The sequence below is a fragment of the Vipera ursinii genome (assembly GCF_947247035.1).
Source record: "Vipera ursinii genome assembly, chromosome: 9".
NCBI classification, from domain to species: Eukaryota; Metazoa; Chordata; class Lepidosauria; order Squamata; family Viperidae; genus Vipera; species Vipera ursinii.
In genome coordinates this window covers 20,018,520-20,040,360 of record NC_139523.1, presented here as the reverse complement: position 1 = coordinate 20,040,360, position 21,841 = coordinate 20,018,520, and the positions used below count along the sequence as shown (strand labels likewise).

Genomic DNA, 21,841 nt, shown 5'->3' with positions numbered 1-21,841 from the left:
ATGGCTGCAGCCATCTTTCTTTTCCTTCTCATTCCTAATTGCCACATTGCGCGGAGGGAAGGGGCTTGCCAGGTGTTGCGCTAGACCAGGGGTGTCAAACTGCCAGTTGTCAAACTGTCAGCCCGTGGACCAGATGCATCACGCGGAAGCCGCACCCACCCCATTCCCAGCAATGGCAAAACAGTCCCGATACGTTGCGCAACGTCACGTGAGGTCGCGAGGTTGACATGTCTGTGCTAGACAAAACAGACTTCCTCTCTCAGTCTTTCTCCCATGGGAACCAAGGTCATCGGCTGCTTCTGAGACTGCAGGCTGGGCGTTTCCTGAAAAGCCCACCCACAAGCGGAGTGGGGAAACATAGTTGCTTGCATAGCTTTGGGGATGGGATATGAGGAATTTGCAAGCCTCGGAGTTCTGCTTGTTCTGTCTCTGTCGATTGAAACCTTGACAAATACTTTTTTTCAAGGTTTCTTTTTTCTTTTTTATTTCTTTTTTTGAAGCCTGGACCTGGGAGCCCGAGAAAATGCCAAATTAGACATAGGGAGTTTGTGGTTTGTTGTGTTTGTTCTGGCCACACTGTGATTACCCAAGAATCACAGAATCCTAAATTAAAGATCAAAGGCTGGCAGTTACTCCCACGCCTTACTATCTCATCTTGGTCCAATATAGTTGAATGATGCCCCTTTAGGGTATTTTATGGGGTGGGGGTGGGAATATATCAGCCTGTACACCAGAATTGCCCAATCTAAGCCATTTTAAGATGTGTGGACTTCAAGTCCCAGAATTCCTCAGCCAGCGTGCTGGCTGAGGAATTGTGGACGTTGAAGTCCACATGACTTAAAATGATTAGGAAGCATGGCTGTACACCTGATCCAGCTTGGATCTCTTTCCATTTGTCCAACTAAGCATCGAGCAAAGACTTTCTTTACCTTTTGCCAGAAGCGCAAAGCAAAAGAAAAGCTTTAGAAAAGCCGGAATGTCGTCCGACCTTAGGGAGGCCATCTTCTTGTGATGAATCCTCAGAGGCCCCAGTGATGATGTCCTCAGGAAGCAGCTAAGTCAAATAAGTAGTACATGCATTAAAGAACCACAGCAGTTCATTTAGCGACCATTCAAAGTTACAACGGCACTTTTTTAAAAAAAGTGACTTGGGACTGTTTTTCGCGCTTTCGACCGTCCCAGCATCCCCTTGGTCACATGATCAAAAGTCAGATGCTTGGCAACCGGTTCATACTTATGACCGTTGCAGCGTCTCGGGGTCATGTGATCAAGCCTTTGAGACCTTCTGACAGGCAAAGTCAATGGAGAGGCCAGATTCACTTTACAACAGTATTACTAACAGTGATTCGCTTAACAACTGTGGCAAACAAGGGCAGTAAAAAAAATGGGTCAAAATTCACTAAACCACCGTCTTGCTTAGCAACAGAGATGTTGGGCTCCCGATTACTTGTACTGTATTTCAGTTCATGTTTCCTATAGGCCTTTGCTGCTACCTAGTGGTAAGTTTGCAATGGGGAACTGAGAGCCATTATTCTTTGCTATTTCATTAGTACAGAACTTGGACTAATTAGTACGTTAAGTTGGGCAGGGAAAAAATTTCAATGGATGTGCATATTGTCAGAAAAAGGAACAAATCCTCGGCTGTGGGGGTTATATGTGGTGGGTTTTCTATGTTTTAATCTTGACTAGACAAATGACCAAAACCTGGGGGGGGGAACAGAGGGAGCAGGAAGAGCTTCTGACTTCCTAGTGGCTTCCTCTCAATGGATGGAAACTAATCAAGGAGAGAAGCAACCTAGAATTAAGGAGAAACTTCCTGACAGTTAGAACAATTAACCAGCGGAACAACCTGCCTCCAGAAGCTGTGAATGTTCCAACACTGGAAGTTTTTAAGAAAAGACTGGACAGCCATTTGTCTGAAATGGTATAGGGTGAGCAGAGGGTTGGACTAGATGACCTCCAAGGTCCCTTCCAACTTTACTATTATGATTATGGTCTTCCTTCCTTCCTATTTTTGCAGCTTTCTAGCCTTTCAGCCAGTTTCCAACAAAAAACACAGGAATACATCGATCTGCTTAATGACTGCCACATTCACTTAATGACCACTACGTTCACTTAACAATCACTGCCAAATCATCATTTACAGTGGAAATTCCAGGCTTTATTACAGTCAAGGACTATTACAGTCAAGGACTATTATTGCACAAGTGTCAACCTCGGTGCGTCACGTGACGTGTCGCGGCTTATCGTGACTTTTTTCACATTGCTGGAGCTAGGGTGGGCATGGCCTCTGCATGATGCAGTCAGCCCGCGGGCCAGCAGTTTGACAGCCCTGGAGTATTGGAATAGCCAATAAAAACCCCACATGGAATTGGTTAAGAATGTTAAAGAGCTGAAGAAGCTTCTTGGATGAGAAGCGAAATGTCTTCCGAGAAAAAACAAAGGAAGTCCAGTTCCCTCTTGAAAAAGCGCCTTTGGGACAACCACGATCTGGAGGACTGAGAATCTCCATAGACAATGTTAAAGAAAGAAATTGAAGGCTTTGTTTTAGCAGCTCAAGAACAAGCTTTGTCAATGGAGGGCAAAGCCAAAATTCAACACGTAACAAGGACAGTAATTTCACCCTCTGTGGTGAAAAAAGATGAGACAATTAATCATCTGATTAGTGACTACAACAAAAATTTCACCAACAGACAAGAAGCCGCATCATAACCAAGAGGTCAAAATCATTCGTTGGGAATGTTGCCAAAGGTTTTTGGATTTGGATGTTGCAAGAATTATTGGCCCCATCTAATTAAGAAGGTTTTGGAAAATGAGCTGTCAAGTTTCTGACTTATGGGCAGGTTAAGATCTTATGGGACTTCAGGCATCGTGTTCATAACATACCTGTTATAACGGTCAATGAATAGAGTTCAGTTTGTTGATGTTTTTATGCCAGATGTTTCTAGAATGGAAGAAAAGCAATCTCAAAAACTATTAAACAATCTCAGAACTATTTAAGTTGAATACTTATAAGGGGGGAAAAACAACAATTGTGATTGGAGCCCGTGGAGCAATACCTAAAGCACTCTCCTGATATTTGGATATTTTGAACGGATCAGATCTGAACACCCTAATTTTACAAAAACATAACCCGCTCAGAACTGCCTATATTCTCAGAAACTATCTTAATAATTCTTAGGTCCTTGCTTAGGACTTGAATTATCAGTCTTAGATTGTGAATCTAATCATATATTACCTGTATATATGATCAGCCAGCCAAATCATAATTTGGCTGGCTGGCTACTTGTAGATGGAGGAGAATTTTGTTTGGGAAGAACAGCCAAGATATCAAGTAACGTATCTAACCATTATTAACAGATGGTTTTCGGCATTTCTCCTTGTTCAATCCTTTCAGCACAGGGCTTCTTGTCTTTTTAACTGATGTAACTGTCATCTGTCAGGTTCCATTGCACTTAAAGGGACAGTACTTTTATTTTTAAGTAGCCTACAGATTTGTAAGTCGGGTGGGGGAGGGGGGAGAGAGAGAGAGAGAGAGAGAGAGAAAGGTGGGTGAGTGGAGATGAGAAAGAGAGAGTGAGAGATAATACATAGGTAGGTAGGTATGGAGATGGAGATGATAGATAGATAGATAGATAGATAGATAGATAGATAGATAGATAGATAGATAGATAGATAGATAGATAGATAGATAGATAGATGATGGACGGACGGACAGGCAGGCAGACAGACAGACAGACAGACAGACAGACAGACAGATAGATCGATAAATAGATCTTTTTCTCATAGAACACTCAGAACGGAGTTCCGGCACTTTTTTTGGATGGAACCTTGTAGGGTAGGCAAGGCGGGTTGTATGATGTGTGTGAATTCCGGCACCTTTTTTTTTTTTTTACAAAAAAAGCACTGGATAGATAGATAGATTAACAGAGATAGTAGATAGATACAGACAGATAGACAGGAGAGAGAGAGAGAGAAAGAGAGAGAGAGAGAGAGAGAGAGAGAGAGAGAGAGAGAGAGAGAGAGAGAAGATCTGTGTGGGGGGGCTGGGGGTGAATTGATTGGTTCATTAATTGATTCATTGATTTTGATTATGCTTGTAGGCCCAGTTAACCATAGCCAACCCTGTCAAATGTTCCACTTTAATAATAAAAGTTAAAATAATTCACGATAAAACATGAGTTCATTTAAGTACAGGTAGTTGCCTACAAACCCATCATGGCATGGAGCTGGTTGTTTCAGGGACCGCCTCTAAACCCACCAGACCCAGCCAGAGATGCATGCTCGTCTAGACTCCACCTAGTAAAGCCTGCCATCGGGGGGGGGGACCCCAGAACAAGAGCCTGTTCTATCATGGTTCCTGCATTCTGGAACCTCTTCAGTGAAGTGAATCAGGCTTCCCCATTGACTTTGCTTGTGGCAAGGTCGGCGAAAGTGACCCGATGACCCAGGGACATTGCAGCCATCATAAGTACATGTCAGTTGTCAAGCTTCTGAATTTTGATCATCCGACCATGGGGACGCAGCAATGATCATAAGTGCGAGACAGGTTCCTAAGTCTCATTTTAAAGTGCCATAAATTTGAGGGGTCACTAAATGAACTCTTGTTAAGTCGAGGGCCACCTGTACAGAGCAAAGAATACATGTGTTCATTGTGTGGGATGTGTCAGATTGCAATGAAAAGGCATTCATTAGAAGCCAGAAAAGATAAGACACCTTTAAGTCGTCCTGGGTCTCCCCCCCCCTTTTGGCAGGGACTTATTTCCTTAATACTTGCAGCACTGGATACATGAAAGGGCTAATTTTGTGCACCAAAGCAAGGAAACAGCTGGTTTCCTTTGGCTCAAAGGAAACACACGCTTTCCTAAACCTCTAAAGTAGAGGCTGTTTTATTAGACATATTGGTTTGTAGAAATATCGAGTCCCCAAAAAAAAAGAGAGGCATGGATGCCACACTAAAATGCCAATATCGCCTTCATGAAAGTCTAAAATTCCACGTAGCACCCTCATCGGACATGTAAAGGTCTTAACGCCTTTGGTTGTTGTTGTTTTTCAGGATTGCATGACTGGTCTCTCAGCTGCAGCACAATTCTGGGCTGCATAGAGAATCACAGACACAGGGTCTGAATGTTCTCCTATGTGTGCTTCAAAGCACCTCTTTGCCTCTGCTTGAGGAAAAAAATGTGGAGGAATGTCCCATTCCTTTTGAAGTCATATCCGGGATCTCAACGGATCGAGTTCAAGAATCTCGGCGTTCTCTAATTTTCCCCAGAGTCGATTAAAACCCGACTGGACAATACCTCTTTGCTTAAACGTGTCATTTATTTTTACAGAAGAAAGCGGAGACACAACACAAAGAGGGAAGTTCACTGCCCCTTGAGGCACTGTAGGGGCGAGAAGGAAGCCTACATAAGTCAATCCTTCCATGGCAGAACTGAGGCAGCCCGGTAGCAAATGTCTTTTAGAGGAAGACTCTCAGAAACAGGAACCCGGCAAAATTCAAGGGATGGAATTCCCAAGAGTAAACCCCCATCGAAGTAGCCAGTAAACATCTGGAAGTTATAACCACGGTGTTACGACGTTCCAGGATGGCTAAATACCCATCACTGATGGCGTGGCACGTTGACTTGGTGGTGCAGCCTTCCATGATCGAGTCCCAGAGCTCTCCTTCTAGACATGGAAGAGAAAATAGGCAATCTGATGGGAGCACCTACGCCACTAGTTGGTCTTCAACCCGTTTCCCTCCATTAGGTCAAAATTAATCAACAGAACCAGAGACAGATGGAAGTCAGCTTGGCCTCAATAACATTTTATTAGCTTACCATCTGCATTTCTATCATCTATCATCTATCTATCTGTCTGTCTGTCTGTCTGTCTGTCCGTCCGTCTGTCCATCTATCTATCATTTTTCTTTCTATGTCTATCATCTTTCTTTCTTTCTTTCTTTCTATCTATCTATCTATCTTTCTATCTATGTATCTTTCTGTCTGTCTATCTATCCATCCATCCATCCATCTATATCTATCTATCTATCTATCTATCTATCTATCTATCTATCTATCTATCTATCTATCTATCATCTATCTATCTATCTATCTATCATTTTTCTTTCTATGTCTATCTATCTATCTATCTATCTATCTATCTATCTATCTATCTATCTATCTATCTATCTATCTATCTATCATTTTTCTTTCTATGTCTATCTATCTATCTATCTATCTATCTATCTATCTATCTATCTATCTATCTATCTGTCTATCTATCTATTGTCCATCCTGTCCAGAGATGACAATGGGCAACTTACAAACATTAAAAGTACTAGAGCTGATCCTTGACGTATGACCACACAGAGCCTAACATTTCTGTTGCTAAGCAAGACAGCTTTTGATGCTTGCCCCATTTTATGACCTTTCTTGCCACAGTTGTTAAGTGAATCACTGCAGTGGCTAGAAACATCGTTGTTAAGTCAATCTGGCTTCCCCATTGACCTTACTCGTCAGAAGGTCATAAAAGGTGATCACATGACCCGAGACACTGCAACCGTCATAAATACATGCCAGTGGCCAAGTGTCTGAATTTTGATCACATGATCACAGGGGACACTGCAGTGGTCTTAAGGTGGGAAACGGCCATAAGTCCCTTTTTTCAGTGCTGTTGTAACTTGGAATGGTCACTAAATGAATGGTTGTAAGACGAGGACTACACATTACGCATCAGAACAATAGAGCAGAAAATAATGGTAATAGATACTGTTAAAAGATATAGTCTTATAGTCAAGTAATGGGAGGTGGGAAAAGATTTGGGTGAAGACGCAATATATTTTTTATATGTGGTGGATTTGTGGAAAGGTTGAGGCTTTTTGGATGAAAGTTTGGTGGAATATATAGAAGATTTTTAAATGGAGGTTAAAGTTTTGTTCGCAATCTTTTTTGCTTGAAATAATTATAGATGTTACAGTTCTGGACATTAAGTTGATGTTGAATTTAATTACGGCAGCAAGACTTTTGATAGCTCAGTATTGGAGGAGGAACTGCCGACTACAGAAGAGTTGACTTTAAAGTTTTCCGATCTGGTTGAGGTGGCGAAGATTTTGGTCAATTTGAAAGATTATTTGTAAGAATGTTATATTATGGAATGGAGAAAATGGATTGAGTTTATTTAGGATAAGTATAGGGTTAAGAAGTATTATGTAGTATTTGAATAACTCTTTTTTCTCTTCTTCTCTTTTCATCTTGGGTTTTTTTTAATATATATTTAATATTATTAAGGTTTGTTTTATCCTATATAAGCTAGAGAGTGATAGATTTTAGAGTTTAGGGTTGTTAGCATATGGTTGTTTATGTTTGCTTTTTCTCTTATATATACCTTGTATTTAGCTCTGGGAAGTGGGGGGGGGGAAGGGGGGGAGGGGGGAGAGGAAGGGGGGGAGGGAGAAGGGAGGGGGAGGGGGGATTTGTAAGGGGAAAAATTATATGTTAAAACTTTTTAATAAAAAAAAAAGATGGGGAGGAGGGGAACGCGAAGTACCAAGTACACATGGAGAGATGGGAATCCTTCCTAATCAGTGGTGGAATTCAAATACCTGAACAACTGCTTCTCTTATTCGATGCAGGCCTGGGCCTAGAACGGACTTCCAGAAGTGGTATCCATGCACTTCCGGTGGGCCATTCTAGGCCTGGGAGGCCTCCTCCAAGCCTCCCAGGCCTAGACTGGACTTCTGGAAGCCAGCCAGTTCTCTGAATGCAGCAAAATTTAGCTACCAGTTCTGCTGAACCAGTGTGAACCAGCTGAATCCCACCACTGTTCCTAATCCAATAGCTACCTCAGGTTAGACGCAATCCAGATATGACCAGGCTGAGGCCAAGAGAGAGGTCAAACACTTCATCAATCTCAAGTCCCTTTGTGCCCACAAAGATCTAACTCCAGCCCTCCTTGAATTCCATCGACTCTATCTACCGCCAACTTGCTTTGACGGTTAGTAGTTCAGATTCTTGTAGAGAGCTCAAGCCTGCAATCCACCCATGAATATATATTCCTTTGAACTGACTGGAACCCTGATTTCCCGTGCTTGATGCCAGCCATCAAATGATGCTCACGGGCCCCTTTGCACGGGAAATGGGACTCACCTGCATAGGAACGCATAAACAGGTGGAAGCAGTAATATTCCTCTCCAGTACAATTCGTCAATTCTTTCTTGCATGAGCCCGTCTCAGAAAAGCAGGCGGGGCATCGCCGTCCGTTGGCCTTAGTCTCTGCTGGTGGTACTGAAAACAGAAGCGGGGAGGGTGAGAAGATTCCCAGACAGCTTAACACTCAAGAGTGGGAGGGAGATCTAAATAAGTGACTGGGCCAATTTCTCCCAGGCTTTTGGAAAGGGGTAGCCTCTTACTTGAACTATGGTGCTGGAGAAGACTCCTGCGAGTCCCTTGGACTGCAAGGCGACCAAACCGGTCAGTCCTAGAGGAGATCAACCCTGACTGCTCTTTAGAAGGCCAGATCCTGAAGCTAAAACTCAAATACTTTGGCCACCTAATGAGAAGGAAGGACTCACTGGAGAAGAGCCTAACGCTGGGAAAGGTTGAGGGCAAGAGAAGAAGGAGACGACAGAGAATGAGGTGGCTGGATGGAGTCACTGAAGCAGGAGGCGTGAGCTTAAATGGACTCCAGAAGATGGTAGAGGACAGGAAGGCCTGGAGGAACGTTGTCCATGGGGTCGCGATGGGTCAGACACAACTTCGCAGCTAACAACAACAAGCCTCTTACTACCTTTTGGTTCTCTCCTCCCCCCCCCCCGGTTATTTTCTTTGCCATCATTGTACTTTTATCTTATGCTACTTTTTTGGGGGGGGGAGCTGTATTGTTCTTCATTTTTCCAAAATGTTTTAACCTTTGTAAACCTCCCAGAGCTGGGTAGCATATAAATGTAATACAGTATGTATGGCTGGTTGCACAGTCAGTCAGATGCTTAGCCTGGATTATTATTATAGTTCATTGCACAGTCAGCCAGATGTTTAAACTGGGGTGGACCTGGGGTGGGCAGATGTGGCTGTCTTCCAGATTCCCCAAAGTTTTCTTCCCCTCTGGAGGAGACTGGTGTTTTTCTACCAGGTCCTAAGGAGGAATTTATTTTTCATCCATTGGTTGGCTTTTGTTCTGTAAAGCATTGGCGGGGGCGGGGGGGAGGGTTTAAAGCTGGTGGTTGAGTGGCTTGTACATTAAAAAGAAAAAAAGCAAATATTGAGAGAGATGTCAAGAAAACATATGCACTTACATGACGGGATGACTGTTTTGCAAGCATCCGTCGCACAGCAAACCAAACTTCCTTGAAGGATTTGGTGGTTCCCCATATTCAAGTGGGTTTTTGAATCATCGCACACCACACTGGATTCACAGCCCTTGCTCACTGTCTGCGTCACGTTGCCCGCTATGATGGAAACAAAGAGGAAGGCATGCCCTAAGGGACTAGACTAGCCAGTAGCTGCATCCCATAATTTAAGCAGGAGAGGAGGCACTCTTGACCTTGGAGTTTGGCTAAGAAATGACTACAATTTCCTGGCATCTACTGGGACAGCATGGAGAATGTGTTGCAGAGAAGAGAATCCATAATTGAAGATAATTATCAGCAGTTTTAATCTACCAGAGACCTGGGAGAGGACCAAGCGTTGGTAGCTGTTTCCAAAATCTATTATAATCCTGCAGACATGATTGCCTCTGGGATGGATGGATGGATGAATGGATGGATGGATGGATGGAGAGAGATATGATAAATAGACATATGGACAGACAGAGAGATGATAGATAGATAGGTGGATAGATAGATGATAGACAGATAGGTGGATAGATAGATGATAGATAGATAGATAGATAGATAGATAGATAGATAGATAGATAGATAGATAGATAGATGATATAGATAGAAGATAGATAGATAGAAGATAGACAGATGATAGATAGATAGATAGATAGATAGATAGATAGATAGATAGATGATAGGTAAATGTAAAGGTAAAGGTTCCCCTGCACATGTGTGCTAGTCGTTTCCAACTCTAGGGGCCGGTGCTCATCTCCGTTTCAAAGCCGAAGAGCCAGCACTTGTCCGAGGACGTCTCCGTGGTCATCTGGCTGGCATGACTAGACGCCAAAGGCGCACGGAACGCTGTTACCTTCCCACCGTAGTGGTCCCTATTTTTCTATTAGGTTGGCAGAAGGTGGGACAAGTAACGGGCACTCACTCTGTTACGCGGCACTCGGGATTCGACCCGCCAAACTGCCGACCTTCTGATCGACAAGCTCAGCGTCCTAACCCACTGAGCCACTGCGTCCCAGATAGATGATAGATATTTTAAATAAGCTATTTTTGTTGCATTCATTGGACTATGCCCAATCAACTGAGCATGGCACATGGGATACCCCTTTTTTGCCTTCCCTGAGAATACACTTTAATACACTAGATGAAGAATTGTGGAGTTGAAGTCCACGCATCTCAAAGCTGCCGAGATTGGGAATGATCTCAAAGAGGCCATGATAGGATATCCTTCAGATCAGAACCTTTGCCTTGAAGTTCTTTAATGGGTTTCCTCTATCGGAACCATGACATTACCATCATTTCCTTTTCCAATCCACGCTCCAGAAATATAACTCAGCTAAACCTAGGCAAGGTAGGCTAGGATTAGTTGTTCTCCATGTCATGATGCTATGCCATCTAGCCTAAACTGCTCGCCTAAACAGAGTCTAGATGTGGAGTGCATTTGTCGCTCACCGAGAGTGTTATGAATTAAAATGACGACGCAGGTGTCTTGTTCATTATCGCAGGTCTTCAGATTGCCCGTACAGTTGTTGCCAATGTCAGAACACACTTCACACTGCAGAGTGGCAACTGAGTAGAGAGAAAGAAAGAGGGGTTTCTGAGGACCTGTATAATTGCATCACCCCTCCTGAATTCCTTAAGCATTTCCTTTGGAGGTATTGTCAGGGGATTATAGCAAAACTTAATTATAGCAAAATTATAGCAAAACCTATTAATAGTAACTTAATTATTTGGGAAAGATTGCACTGTCTAGATCAGAGGTGGGGAACCTTGGCTCCTGCTGGCTCAGGAATTCTGGGAGTTGAAGTCCACTGGTCATAAAGGAGCCATACTTGCCCAGCCTTGAGCCATAGCCAATTGCAAGGAAAGGACAAGAAAGATCTTTAAAAAGCATAGAAGGGTCCTCTGCATTTTTACTTTGCTCCTATCCACAATTCTCTTCAGCAACATAAAGAGAAGGACCAGGGGTGACATAATATTTCAGTCTTCCAATATCTCAGGGCCTGCCCCAAAGAAGAGGGAGTCAAGCTATCCTCCAAAGCGCCTGAGGGCAGGACAAGAAGCAACGGATGGAAACTAATCAAGGAGAGAAGCAGTCTAGAACTAAGGAGAAATTTTCTGACATTGAGAACAATTAACCAGTGGAACAACTTCCCTCCAGAGGTTGTGGGTGCTCCAACAATGGAAGTTTTTAAGAAGAGACTGGACAACCATTTGTCTGAACTGGTATAGGGTTTCCAGCCTGAGCAGGGGTTTGGATTAGAAGACCTCCAAGGTCCCTTTCAACTCTGCTTATTCTATTCTATTCTATTCTATTCTATTCTATTCTATTCTATTCTATTCTATTCTATTCTATTCTATTCTATTCTATTCTATTCTTCTATTCTATTCTATTCTATTCTATTCTATTCTATTCTATTCTATTCTATTCTATTATTCTATTCTATTCTATTCTATTCTATTCTATTCTATTCTATTCTATTCTATTCTATTCTACCCCACCCCACCCCACCCCACCCCACCCCACCCCACCCCACCCTACCCTACCCTACCCTACCCTACCCTACCCTATCCTATCCTATCCTATCCTATCCTATCCTATCCTATCCTATCCTATCCTATCCTCCCCCCACTTGCTCATTCTTTTAAGTATCCCATTTTCTTCTCTCTGGTAAAACGAGGCCTCCCACCCATCTCTCTTCAGTGGAACAAAACTTCCCTTCTCCTCTGATGCTCCCTTACCTGTCTTTAGAAATTCAAAAATCAAGAAGATCTGCAGCAGAAATTCCATGGTTTTGGTGATTTCACACACGCGTGTCTTTGTCCAGAAACCTTTTCGGCCTTGTGGAACACTCTCCAAAGGAAAGGAATCATGAAGTACAAAGGAAAAATAAGGGTGAAGGAATTACTACAGTAACTCTTGAACAATCTGGTAATTTATCACGGACCTGAGGGAGAAATTCATTCTGTCTGCATTTGGAGCCAGAATTTGCATTGCTAAATAAAGAGAATGTTGAGTGATTTTAGGACCCCATTGTCAACGCTGATGTTCTTGCTTTGACAACATTGGAGATGCAGCCATTTTCCTTCTTATGTTTTACTCTTAGAATTAGAGTTAGAATTGGATGATACTGAGGGGAGGAGGAGGAGGAATGTGCACGGGAGTTTAGCTGGACATAACCATCCTGAACCTAGTGTGAGAACCAAGGTTATTGAAAATAAGAGATGATAAAAATTGGCAGGCTGGAGAACTGGAGGGAAAGCCTGCATTTCAAACTAAATTGGAGAATGTGATTTATGACTGTTAATTAGAGGAGGGAATTGTGCTTTGATACTATGTGCTAAGCGGAGGGGAATTAATATTTTGGCTTCTCCTGTGTACGTGCCGATGCTATGTTTCTCGAATAAAGATTCTTTAAGATAAACAATGCCTCAAAGTTCTTTGAAGAGTTTCATCTGTCAGAACCCTGACACCCATTTTGTCATAGGTGCTGAATGAATCGCGGCAGTCATTAAGTGAATCAGTCTTCCCTCATTGATTTTTTTTGCTGAAAGCCAGTTGGGAAGTTCGCAATCACACAACCCCGGGATTCTGGACCTGTCACAAATACATGCCTGTTGTGAAGTGCCTGAATTGTGATCCCATGACTATAGGGATGCTGCAGTGGGGGTAAGTGCGAGGACTGGCCATAAGTCACTTTTTTCAGTGCCGTTATAACTTTAAATGGTCACTAAACAAATGGTTGGAAGCCAAGGAGTACGTCTATCTAACTTCTCGTTTTCAAAGCAAAACAGCCAGCTTTCATTCAAATGTGGGAGAGGCAGAGAAGATGTGAACGAAAGAGAAAAGCCAGTCTGATGATGGATGTTTGCCAGGGCCAAGTGATGTTACACAACCATGGCTTGAAGTGGATATCTCTGCTCCTAAACAAAGTTAGGTATATGTCGGATCCGCTGCAACCTTCACACTATCCGTGAGTCCTACAACGCAAGCATTATTGTCCCTGTCTCTCATCTCAAAGCAAATATGTTTTGTGTAAACTTGGAGAAATGAAGTCTCTTGGTTATGAAATCTCTCTAATGGCTTGGGGTGTGTGTGTGTGTGTGTGTGTTTTCAAGTCATGTTGCCTCCTAACAACTCCTTGCATCAGTCCCTGCAGTTTTCTTGGCAAGATTTCAGAGGTGGATGGCCATTGCTTCCTGGTTAGGGCTGAGCGAAAGTAATCGGCTTTGTGTCCAAAGCAGGACTGGAACTCAGAGTTTCCTGGTTTCTACCTTCCTTAACAACTGCCCCAAACTGACAAACGTTATATTCCGGCGTTCTCCGTCCCCTTGTGCTTAAATGACATGGATATAACTTGGAATTGTGTCTTCTTCCTGTTACAGTAGCCGCCTGTGTTAACTGAGAGAGCTTTAAAATTCTTGTCTAGTATAATATTTTTATTTTTATTTTATTTTAATTCCATTTATATCCCGCCCTTCTCCGAAGACTCAGGGCGGCTTACAAGCTTAACAGTATAGACTGAGTGGCTGTGCATACTGGCATCTCAGACTAACCAATCTTTTCCATCGTTAACTATGGGAGGTGATGTGTTACCCCCCCCATTGATAGAGCTCGCAACTTGGGCGTCCTCCTGGATTCATGGCTCAGTTTGGAAGATCATATAGGAGCCATGGCCAGGGGGGCTTTTGCCCAGGTTCGCCTGGTGCGCCAGTTACGGCCCTATCTGGACCGAGATGCCCTACGCACAGTCACCCATGTGCTCGTGACCTCCAGGCTAGACTACTGCAATGCTCTCTACATGGGGCTGCCCCTGAGGACCACTCGGAGGCTTCAGCTGGTGCAGAATGCAGCTGCGCGAGTTGTGATGGGAGTCTCCCGATACTCCCATGTAATGCCTCTTCTCCGCGAGTTGCATTGGCTTCCAGTTGCCCTCTGGGTGAGATTCAAGGTGCTGGTGATGACCTATAAAGCCCTAAATGGCATGGGCCCGGATTATCTGAGGGAGCACCTGCTGCCAGCGTCAATTTCCCATCGTCCTGTGCGCTCCCACAGGAAGGGCCTCCTCAGGGTACCGCCAGTCAAGGATTGCCAACGGGTGATACCCAAGGGGAGGGCATTCTCTGTGGGTGCGCCTGCCCTATGGAATCAACTGCCAACGGAACTCCGGACTGCCCCCGACCTCCGTTCATTTCGCCGGAACCTAAAAACCTGGCTCTTTGAGCTATCTGGTCTGGACTGAGGGGTTTAATGTTTTTAAATTGTGATTTTAATTTTTTGTGGCTAGACTTAATTTTATTTTATTTTAATTTTATATTGTATTGTTTTTAAATTTTGCCTTGTAAACTGCCCTGAGTCCTTTGGGAGTAGGGCGGTATATAAATGTAATAAATAAATAAATAAATAAACCGAATTAATAAATAAATAAATTAGAATAGACATGTCAAACTCGTCACGTCATGTGATGTCATGCAATGTATCGGAGCTTTTTCCCCATTGCCAGCAAAGGGGCGGGCACCATTTTGTTGTGACGCATCCATCCCGCGGGCCGGCAGTTTAACACCCCTGCATTAGATTGTTTAAAACCTTTTTTATACTACCTTTAACTTTTTTTATCAATAGGTCAAGGCATGAACATACCTAATATCCCTTCCTCCTCCTCTTTTCCCCACAACAATCCTGCGAGGTGAATTGGGGAGAGAGGGAGAGAGGGAGGGGGGCAGGAGGAGGGTCTGGCCCAAAGATACCCAACCAGTTTTAATGCCTAAGGTGGGTGAAATTCGCAGCAGGAGTTAAGACTGGGTTGAATTGAACGGACGCTTTCTCAGGTCCCTATCGGAAACCAGGGTCTAGATCCAAGGACTGGATGATTTTATATCTTACCAAAAAGAGTTCTGGGTTGAGAGAGATAGGAAAAACTCATGTAATTGTTTGCTTTCTCGTCTTGCCAGCAGTGCAATGAACCTCAATTAATTGCACTGGTTTAAGCTCCCACTTGCAGTAACTGCCACCCCAGATGCTAAGATTCTGTTTTTTTTTTCTTAAAGAGAAATTACCTCCATCCAACCCTCCACAAGGATTGGGTTCCTTCTGCTGGAACCCAGAGGAAGCTATTAGAGGGAAGAGATTTTACTCAATCTGAGTAAATTTACTCTCTCTTGCAAAAAGGGAGCAAGCTTCCTCTCCTGTGTGGGCCTTGCGTTGCGTTTGAACATACGGCGCTCTCTGTCTCCAGTTTTACACTCCTCTTTCTCGTGTGTTTTTAAAACCCCATTCTGTTGGGGCTTGGGTCTTCAAACCTGGCCCTTTTATGACTTGTGGCCTTCAAGTCCCAGAATTCCTCAGAGTTACGACTTGTGTCTTTGCCTGCCAGAACTGACATTCCTGTAACACCTGCCAGTAAGTGTTAGCTCAGTCTGTCCATCACGAACATTCAGAGTCATTTTGAAATGAGATGGGCAGCAAATAAATGGAATAAATAAACAAACAAACAAGCACTCCAAAGTATCTCTTTTATGGACTGTCTGATAGTTAAGGCATCTTGCAGACGAAACCCGTTATTGGAATTAAGGGAGATGATCTGATATTTAGCTTAAGCAAAGTTTAGTGGCATCCAAATAAGGGTCAGGATGGGAGCAATGTTTATCAGTAGCATAGTAAAAAAAAACCACACCCAGAGAGAGTCAATTGATATGATAATAAAGGAGAATTAAACAATAAATGAAGAATGATGGAATGGCTTTGCTTTTTGCGCATGGGTGTCTGTTATGTGACTCTGTAACCAACCAGCAATCTCCTTACTTTTGTTTCCAGGGCTAAACTGCATAAAAATAACTGATTCCTGGTACACTCCTTGGGTGTGAACCTCAAAGGCATCCTCTTGTGTACAGAAACAAAAAGAGTTTTGTCTTTACTTGATACGAGATTGGCTTCTTTGCACCGGGTTCCCGTGCCTAAACATCTTTCTGGACAATAATATGTAGAGAACATCAAAATAGAATGAGTTTCACCTCATGGTTCGTGTGGCTCTGGGTTTGTGTCAATGACCTTTAAGTTTCCCTCGAACTCTTCCAAGTGGGAGACCCAGGTAGAACTTGCTAGCAAAATAGGTAAACCACAGTGACACTTTTAGGTGGGATGTGAGTGTTTTGCTCCCACTGGACTGGAGTTGAAACTTTCTACTAAAATCTGTATGCCTGTGCTATTATTGTTAAGATTTCTAAAAGTTGGATATACCATTGAGGGATTGGAACTCTGTGCATGCTTAGAGGACAGAGGCCAGCCCTGTGGCTATAGAAAAATAAATCTTCCTTTAGACTCCGGGATGAGTATTTGGCTTCTACATCACCTCTGGGTGTGGTCCCTGGCCTCTCCAGCTGCTTCTCTCCCTGGCCCACATCCCCTCCAGCTGCGTCTCACCACACTGACACTTCCTGCCAAACCTAGAAGACCATCACTCCATCCCGAAGGTGCTTTTTCAGGAGGCAACTGGACTTTCTTGTTTTTCTTTGAAGATGTTTCACTTCTCATCCAAGAAACTTCTTTAGCTCTGACTGGATGGTGGGGAAGTCAGAGCTGAAGAGGCTTCTTGGATGAGAAGAGAAACATCTTCCAAAAAAAAAAATCCCAAGAAAGTCCTGAAAAAGCACCTTTGGGACAACCATGACCTGGAGGACTGAGAATCTCCCTAGACCAGGGGTAGGCAACCTTGGCTCTTTTATGACGCGTGGACTTCAACTCCCAGAATTCCTGAGCCAGCCACGCTTAGGGGAAAGGGAGAGGTTTCCAAGCTGAGCCATGCTGGCTCAGGAATTCTGGGAGTTGAAGTCCATGAGTCACGAAGGGGCCAAAGTTTCCCCAATGCTGACTCAGGAATTCTGGGAGTTGAAGTCCACGAGTCATAAAAGAGCCAAGGTTGCCCACCCCTGGCCTAGACATTCACCATCACTTTATCTCCCTGCTCTGACTTCTGCTATACTTTATGCCCACAAAGACTATATGCCCAGCTGAAACTCATTTGAATGTGTTTTGCCTCTTGTCCTCTGCAATGGCTTGTGTGCCAAAGTTGTGCACCTGGCAGTGAGACCAAGGGAAAATAAATTAGGCCCTTGTAATTTGCATAGAACACTTCTCTTCTGGCAGTTCATCCTTCTACACATCCCCTTCCATTCCTGTCAAAGGCATCTGGTCTCATGTTTTCCACTTTTAGCCCAAACCTGTTTTTTTAATGATGTGCCTTCTTCCGTTCATCAGAGCAGAGAGAGTCCAGCATTTCATTTCAAATGAATAAAGCCAGAGCTGTGGGGGACTAGGATAGGGTTCTTCAACCTTGGTAACTTAAAGATGTAGACTTAAACTCCCAGAATTCTCCATCCAGCATTTGTGGACTTCAACAACCAGCATGCTGGTTGAGGAATTCTGGGAGTTCTTCATTGTAATAATAAAGAATGCAATATCCCAAACAGAATACATTGAGGTTTTTTAATGATATGCTTAAAACAACTGTGATTTTTTTGAGCTTAATACCAAATATCCATTTTATTTATCATTGTTAAAATAGAAAGAAAGAAAAGGAAAAGGAAAAAAACAGGAAAAGAAAACAATCACCCCAAACAACAGAAATAAACATTTAGTTTCTGACTTCCCATGAAAACATTTGTAGACAGAGATGCTTGTTTGCTCTTAGGAGAGATTCAGGCACATACTTCAGTTGGAGAATCACTAAAAGAAGCAAGAAAACAAGTAACTGGAGAGAGGAATTCTAACTAGGCGTTGAAATATATTATTACTTTCTTCCCTCTATTCTCGTTGGGATGAAATTATCTCCTTCAAAGGGGGCTTGATGGCTCCTTGGATCTTTCGCTAGTACTTTGGTCAGTTCAGAAGCTTTGCTCGAACACTTCGGGCGTCGTCCACGGAATTGTCAAGAAATTTGTTCAGAAAATAATACGTAAAAAAAATTGAACTCACTCCACCAAACGCCATCCCCAGATATTTCATAGATGATGGCATTACCCAGGCAGCAGACTTCATCAGGAGAGAAAAGACGAGCTGTGCATTGACTGCATTGGCTAATGGCCTTTTCTTGATCCCCGATCTCAGCTCTTCAAACCCTTTTCCCGTCTGAAGTGCCAGAAAACGGAGGGACGGAGAAGCCGGAGAAATTGAGGAGGATCATCCCAACTCTTTTATTAGCGATAATTGTTACACGTGGAACAGGAAAAAAGCAAATGAAACAACATAGATAAATACTTAGTTTATAATTTCTCATGGAGACATCTGCAGGCAAGGAGACTTATTTGCCCCTTGGCTGATCAAGCACATACTTCAAATGGAGAATAACAAGCAAGCAAATAGAAAGTTGCAGTAAAGCATTGAAGCATATTATTGTTTTTTTTCCTCCTCACTTGGATGAAATGCTGTCTTTCAAAGGGGATGGCCCCTTGGATCTTTCACAGGGACTTTGATCACTTAAGAAGCTTTTTTTGAACATTCTGGGCATCTTCCACCGCATCGTCGAGAAATTTGTTCTGAAAATAGTACATGACGGCAAATGAACTCATTCCACCAAACACAGACCTGATAATGGGTATAAAATAAAGAGGCAATTCCACAACTGACACAGTTACACCAAGAGATGTCCCCAGATATTTCACAAATGATGGCATAACCTGGAGAGCAGACTTCATCAGGAGAAAAAATACTAGCTGTGCACCGACTCTCTTGACTAATGGCCTTTTCCTGATCCCCAATCTCAGGAGTTCAAACCCTTTTCCTGTCTGAAGCGCCAGAAAACGGAGAGACCCCTGGTCTAAGGCAAACACCCGCCTGAAACATATCAGTGCTTCTATCAGAATTCCAATATCACAAATTATAGAGAGACCCACCACAGGCACTGCTCCACAAACGCAAGATACTATTGCTAACTTCTTTATATAGGAATTCATGTTAATCTTTTTCCTCATCAAATTATTTTCTGAGAAAACATGCACAGCCAGGGTTAAAAGGTGTTTCTTGTAATCAGGAAGTTCGGCGGCCATTGTCTCTCGCAGGAGGGGGAATTCGTACAGGTGTGCATGCAGGTTGGATAGCAGAAATACTCTCGCGGAGAGCTCAGCTGCCTCCTTCAAGGTAACTTCACAATAACTCCTGATGGTCTCCAGGGTTTGCTCCAGGTTGAAATTCCTTTTCCTCCTTTCACCTTCGATACTGATATCGAGTTTGCTACGCACAAAGTAAAACTTCTTTCTCATTCTTTGTATTTCCTTTGCCAGGAAAGCATCGTTTTCAGTAAAGCGGTCGGTGACAATCAAAATGAAGACATCATATCTTTCAAACTGGACCTTCTTGAAATATTCAGCTGCCTTAGAATTGCACATTCTGATCTCTGGTAGCTCCCATATTGTTGTATTGGGAAGAGAAGGGTGGGGATGTGCCTCTGGCACTGTTTTGTCCTCTATTGTACCAACCTTGGCTGCTTCCTCATCATCATCATTTATGCCCCGGAAAGCATTAATGAAGGAGGATTTACCAGCACCCGCCTTTCCAACAACTGCAATACTGAGTGGCAGGTTTTGCGTTTTATTCAAATATCCTCTGTATTCAGCTGCCGCTTCAGGGACATTGCCTTGATTCAAATCACTCTTTAAATCTTCAAATTCTCTCCTTACATCACATTTTGGAAATATATTACCCATAGTTGCTTTTTGTTCTGCGCAGGTTATCTGGAAATGAAGAGAGAGATTGTGATTCTTCTCAGTTTTATGATGACTCCCTGCACATTCTCTACAGTCCCTAGTAAGACCACCTCATCTTCTGAGGCCATTCTGGTCTATAGGTGATGGAGTTAACGCTAAATATATCATGGAAGAATACATGGGTGCCCCATATCCATATCACTGGCCTTGTCAAGCTCAGGAAATCAGGAGTCCAGGCAGTTTAGATGAATATATAGGTTTATTGCATGCTAAAGCTCTCTACAAGGATCTGAATTACTAGTGGTCAAAGCGAGTTAGTGGTAGATAAGATTCAGTAGAATTCAAGGTGGACTGGAAGTAGATCTCATGTGGGCATGAAGGGACTCAAGACTGATGACCCATTTGACCGCTCCCTCAAATTGAGCCTAGTCATCTCCTACAGGTTTTTGTTTGAAGATTGCCAGTCTGGATAGGGCACAGTGGCAACCTTGTAAAATTGCTTCCAGTCTTATTCAAGTTCTTGATTATGGACCTCTAAAACCCTACATAGAATGGGGCTAGGTTACCTACGGAACCATCTTCATCGTATTCCATCAGCCCATCCCACCTAATAAGGCATGTTGTGGATCAGTCAGCTAAAGATTGCCAAAAAAGTCCTTTTCAAAAGCAACTGGACTTTCTTGTTGTTTCTTGAAGACGTTAAACCTCTCCTGCAAGAAGCTTCTTCAGTTCTAAATGAATGGTGGGAATGGAAGGATTTCTATTCTTTGCAATCATCTAGTTGTTATCACTCTGAAGGTCTCGTTAGCAATCTGAGAGTCGCTGAGGCCACTTGGGGGGTTATTTATACTCAGAGTCAGCTGAACCAGAGTGTAGATGGGTGTGGAATCTTCTTGGAATTGTGAAAGCATTGTGTTGTAGAGATAGGTGATGTTGTATCCCTCTCTCTGTGCTAACCAATCCTCAGAGCGTTAATGATCAGATGACTGCAAAGAATATAATTCCTTCCATTCTCCACCATTCAGTCAGAACTGAGGAACCTTCTTGGAAGGGAGGCAAAATGTCTTCAAAGAAAAACAAAGGAAACCTGGTTACCTTTTGAAAAGCGCCTTCGGGACAACCATGACCTGGATGACTGGGAATCTCCACAGAGAGTCAGCTAAAGAATTCTGACTGGTGGGGTACAAGAAGAGAGCCTTCTCTGCCATGGCCCCCACCATTTGGAAGACTCTTCCCCACTGAAGGTGAGGCAGACACCCCCACACACATACACACACACACTCTCCTGGGCTTCTGGAAAGGTGTGAAAACATGGCTCTGGGGCCTTGTTTGGAGTGCGCAGAGGATCACACAGCCCTGGAGCTGGCTAGTGTCTTGAAAGCCCTTGCACCATCTGTTAGTTAACCTGCACACTGATTTAAATCCACCTTTGCCTTTTAAATTTTAGATTTTATATGCTGTTTTTACGGTTTGATATTTTATCTGTACGCCATCTAGGGTCCCTTTGTGAAAGAACGGGTGGTTTGAAAAGTTGTGAAACAAACAAACCTTAACTCTCAGGGGCAGGACTCAACCGAATAAAAATCTTCTTGTCTTCTAGGGTTGATGTAGCCTTGCTGCCTCTTGTTCTTCAGACGTCCTGGAGCCTCCCTAAGTAGATCAGACCAGGAAATCAACTCCACAGCAAGGCCAGAATTACTCTCATTGAGATTGGCTATTCAGTAATAGCAGCATCTTGCAAGTTTTGCTATCACTCCGCACCTCCAATTGAATCAGAGACATCTGCCTGTCACGGCACAGATGTATCCGACTTGTGGTCTACCGGTAAGAACT

The 21,841-nt window shown here is 43.3% G+C and overlaps 3 protein-coding genes across 3 annotated transcripts in view; all 3 read right to left on the bottom strand.

Moving 5' to 3' along the window:
- LOC310644329 (interferon-inducible GTPase 5-like) overlaps positions 1-21,841 on the bottom strand; it is a 133,104-nt gene that overhangs the window by 43,220 nt on the left and 68,043 nt on the right. The window lies entirely within an intron of this gene.
- Positions 5,347-12,101, bottom strand: LOC310644780 (phospholipase A2 inhibitor and Ly6/PLAUR domain-containing protein-like; the record flags this gene model as incomplete). The annotated part of the gene is made up of 5 exons (XM_083370088.1): positions 5,347-5,670; positions 8,130-8,267; positions 9,275-9,427; positions 10,763-10,879; positions 12,053-12,101. The coding sequence occupies 5 exons, from the start codon at positions 12,099-12,101 to the stop codon at positions 5,462-5,464; spliced, it is 666 nt and encodes a 221-aa protein (XP_083226214.1). The 3' UTR covers positions 5,347-5,461.
- Positions 18,229-21,841, bottom strand: part of LOC310644325 (interferon-inducible GTPase 5-like) — a 65,956-nt gene continuing 62,343 nt past the window's right edge. Inside the window, exons 3-4 of the mRNA XM_083369198.1 lie at positions 21,557-21,654; positions 18,229-20,035 (exon numbers count right to left, since the gene is read on the bottom strand). Coding sequence (XP_083225324.1) covers positions 18,779-20,008 — 1,230 coding nt within the window. The 5' untranslated portion in view covers positions 20,009-20,035; positions 21,557-21,654 and the 3' untranslated portion in view covers positions 18,229-18,778. The remainder of the gene's footprint in view (positions 20,036-21,556; positions 21,655-21,841) is intronic.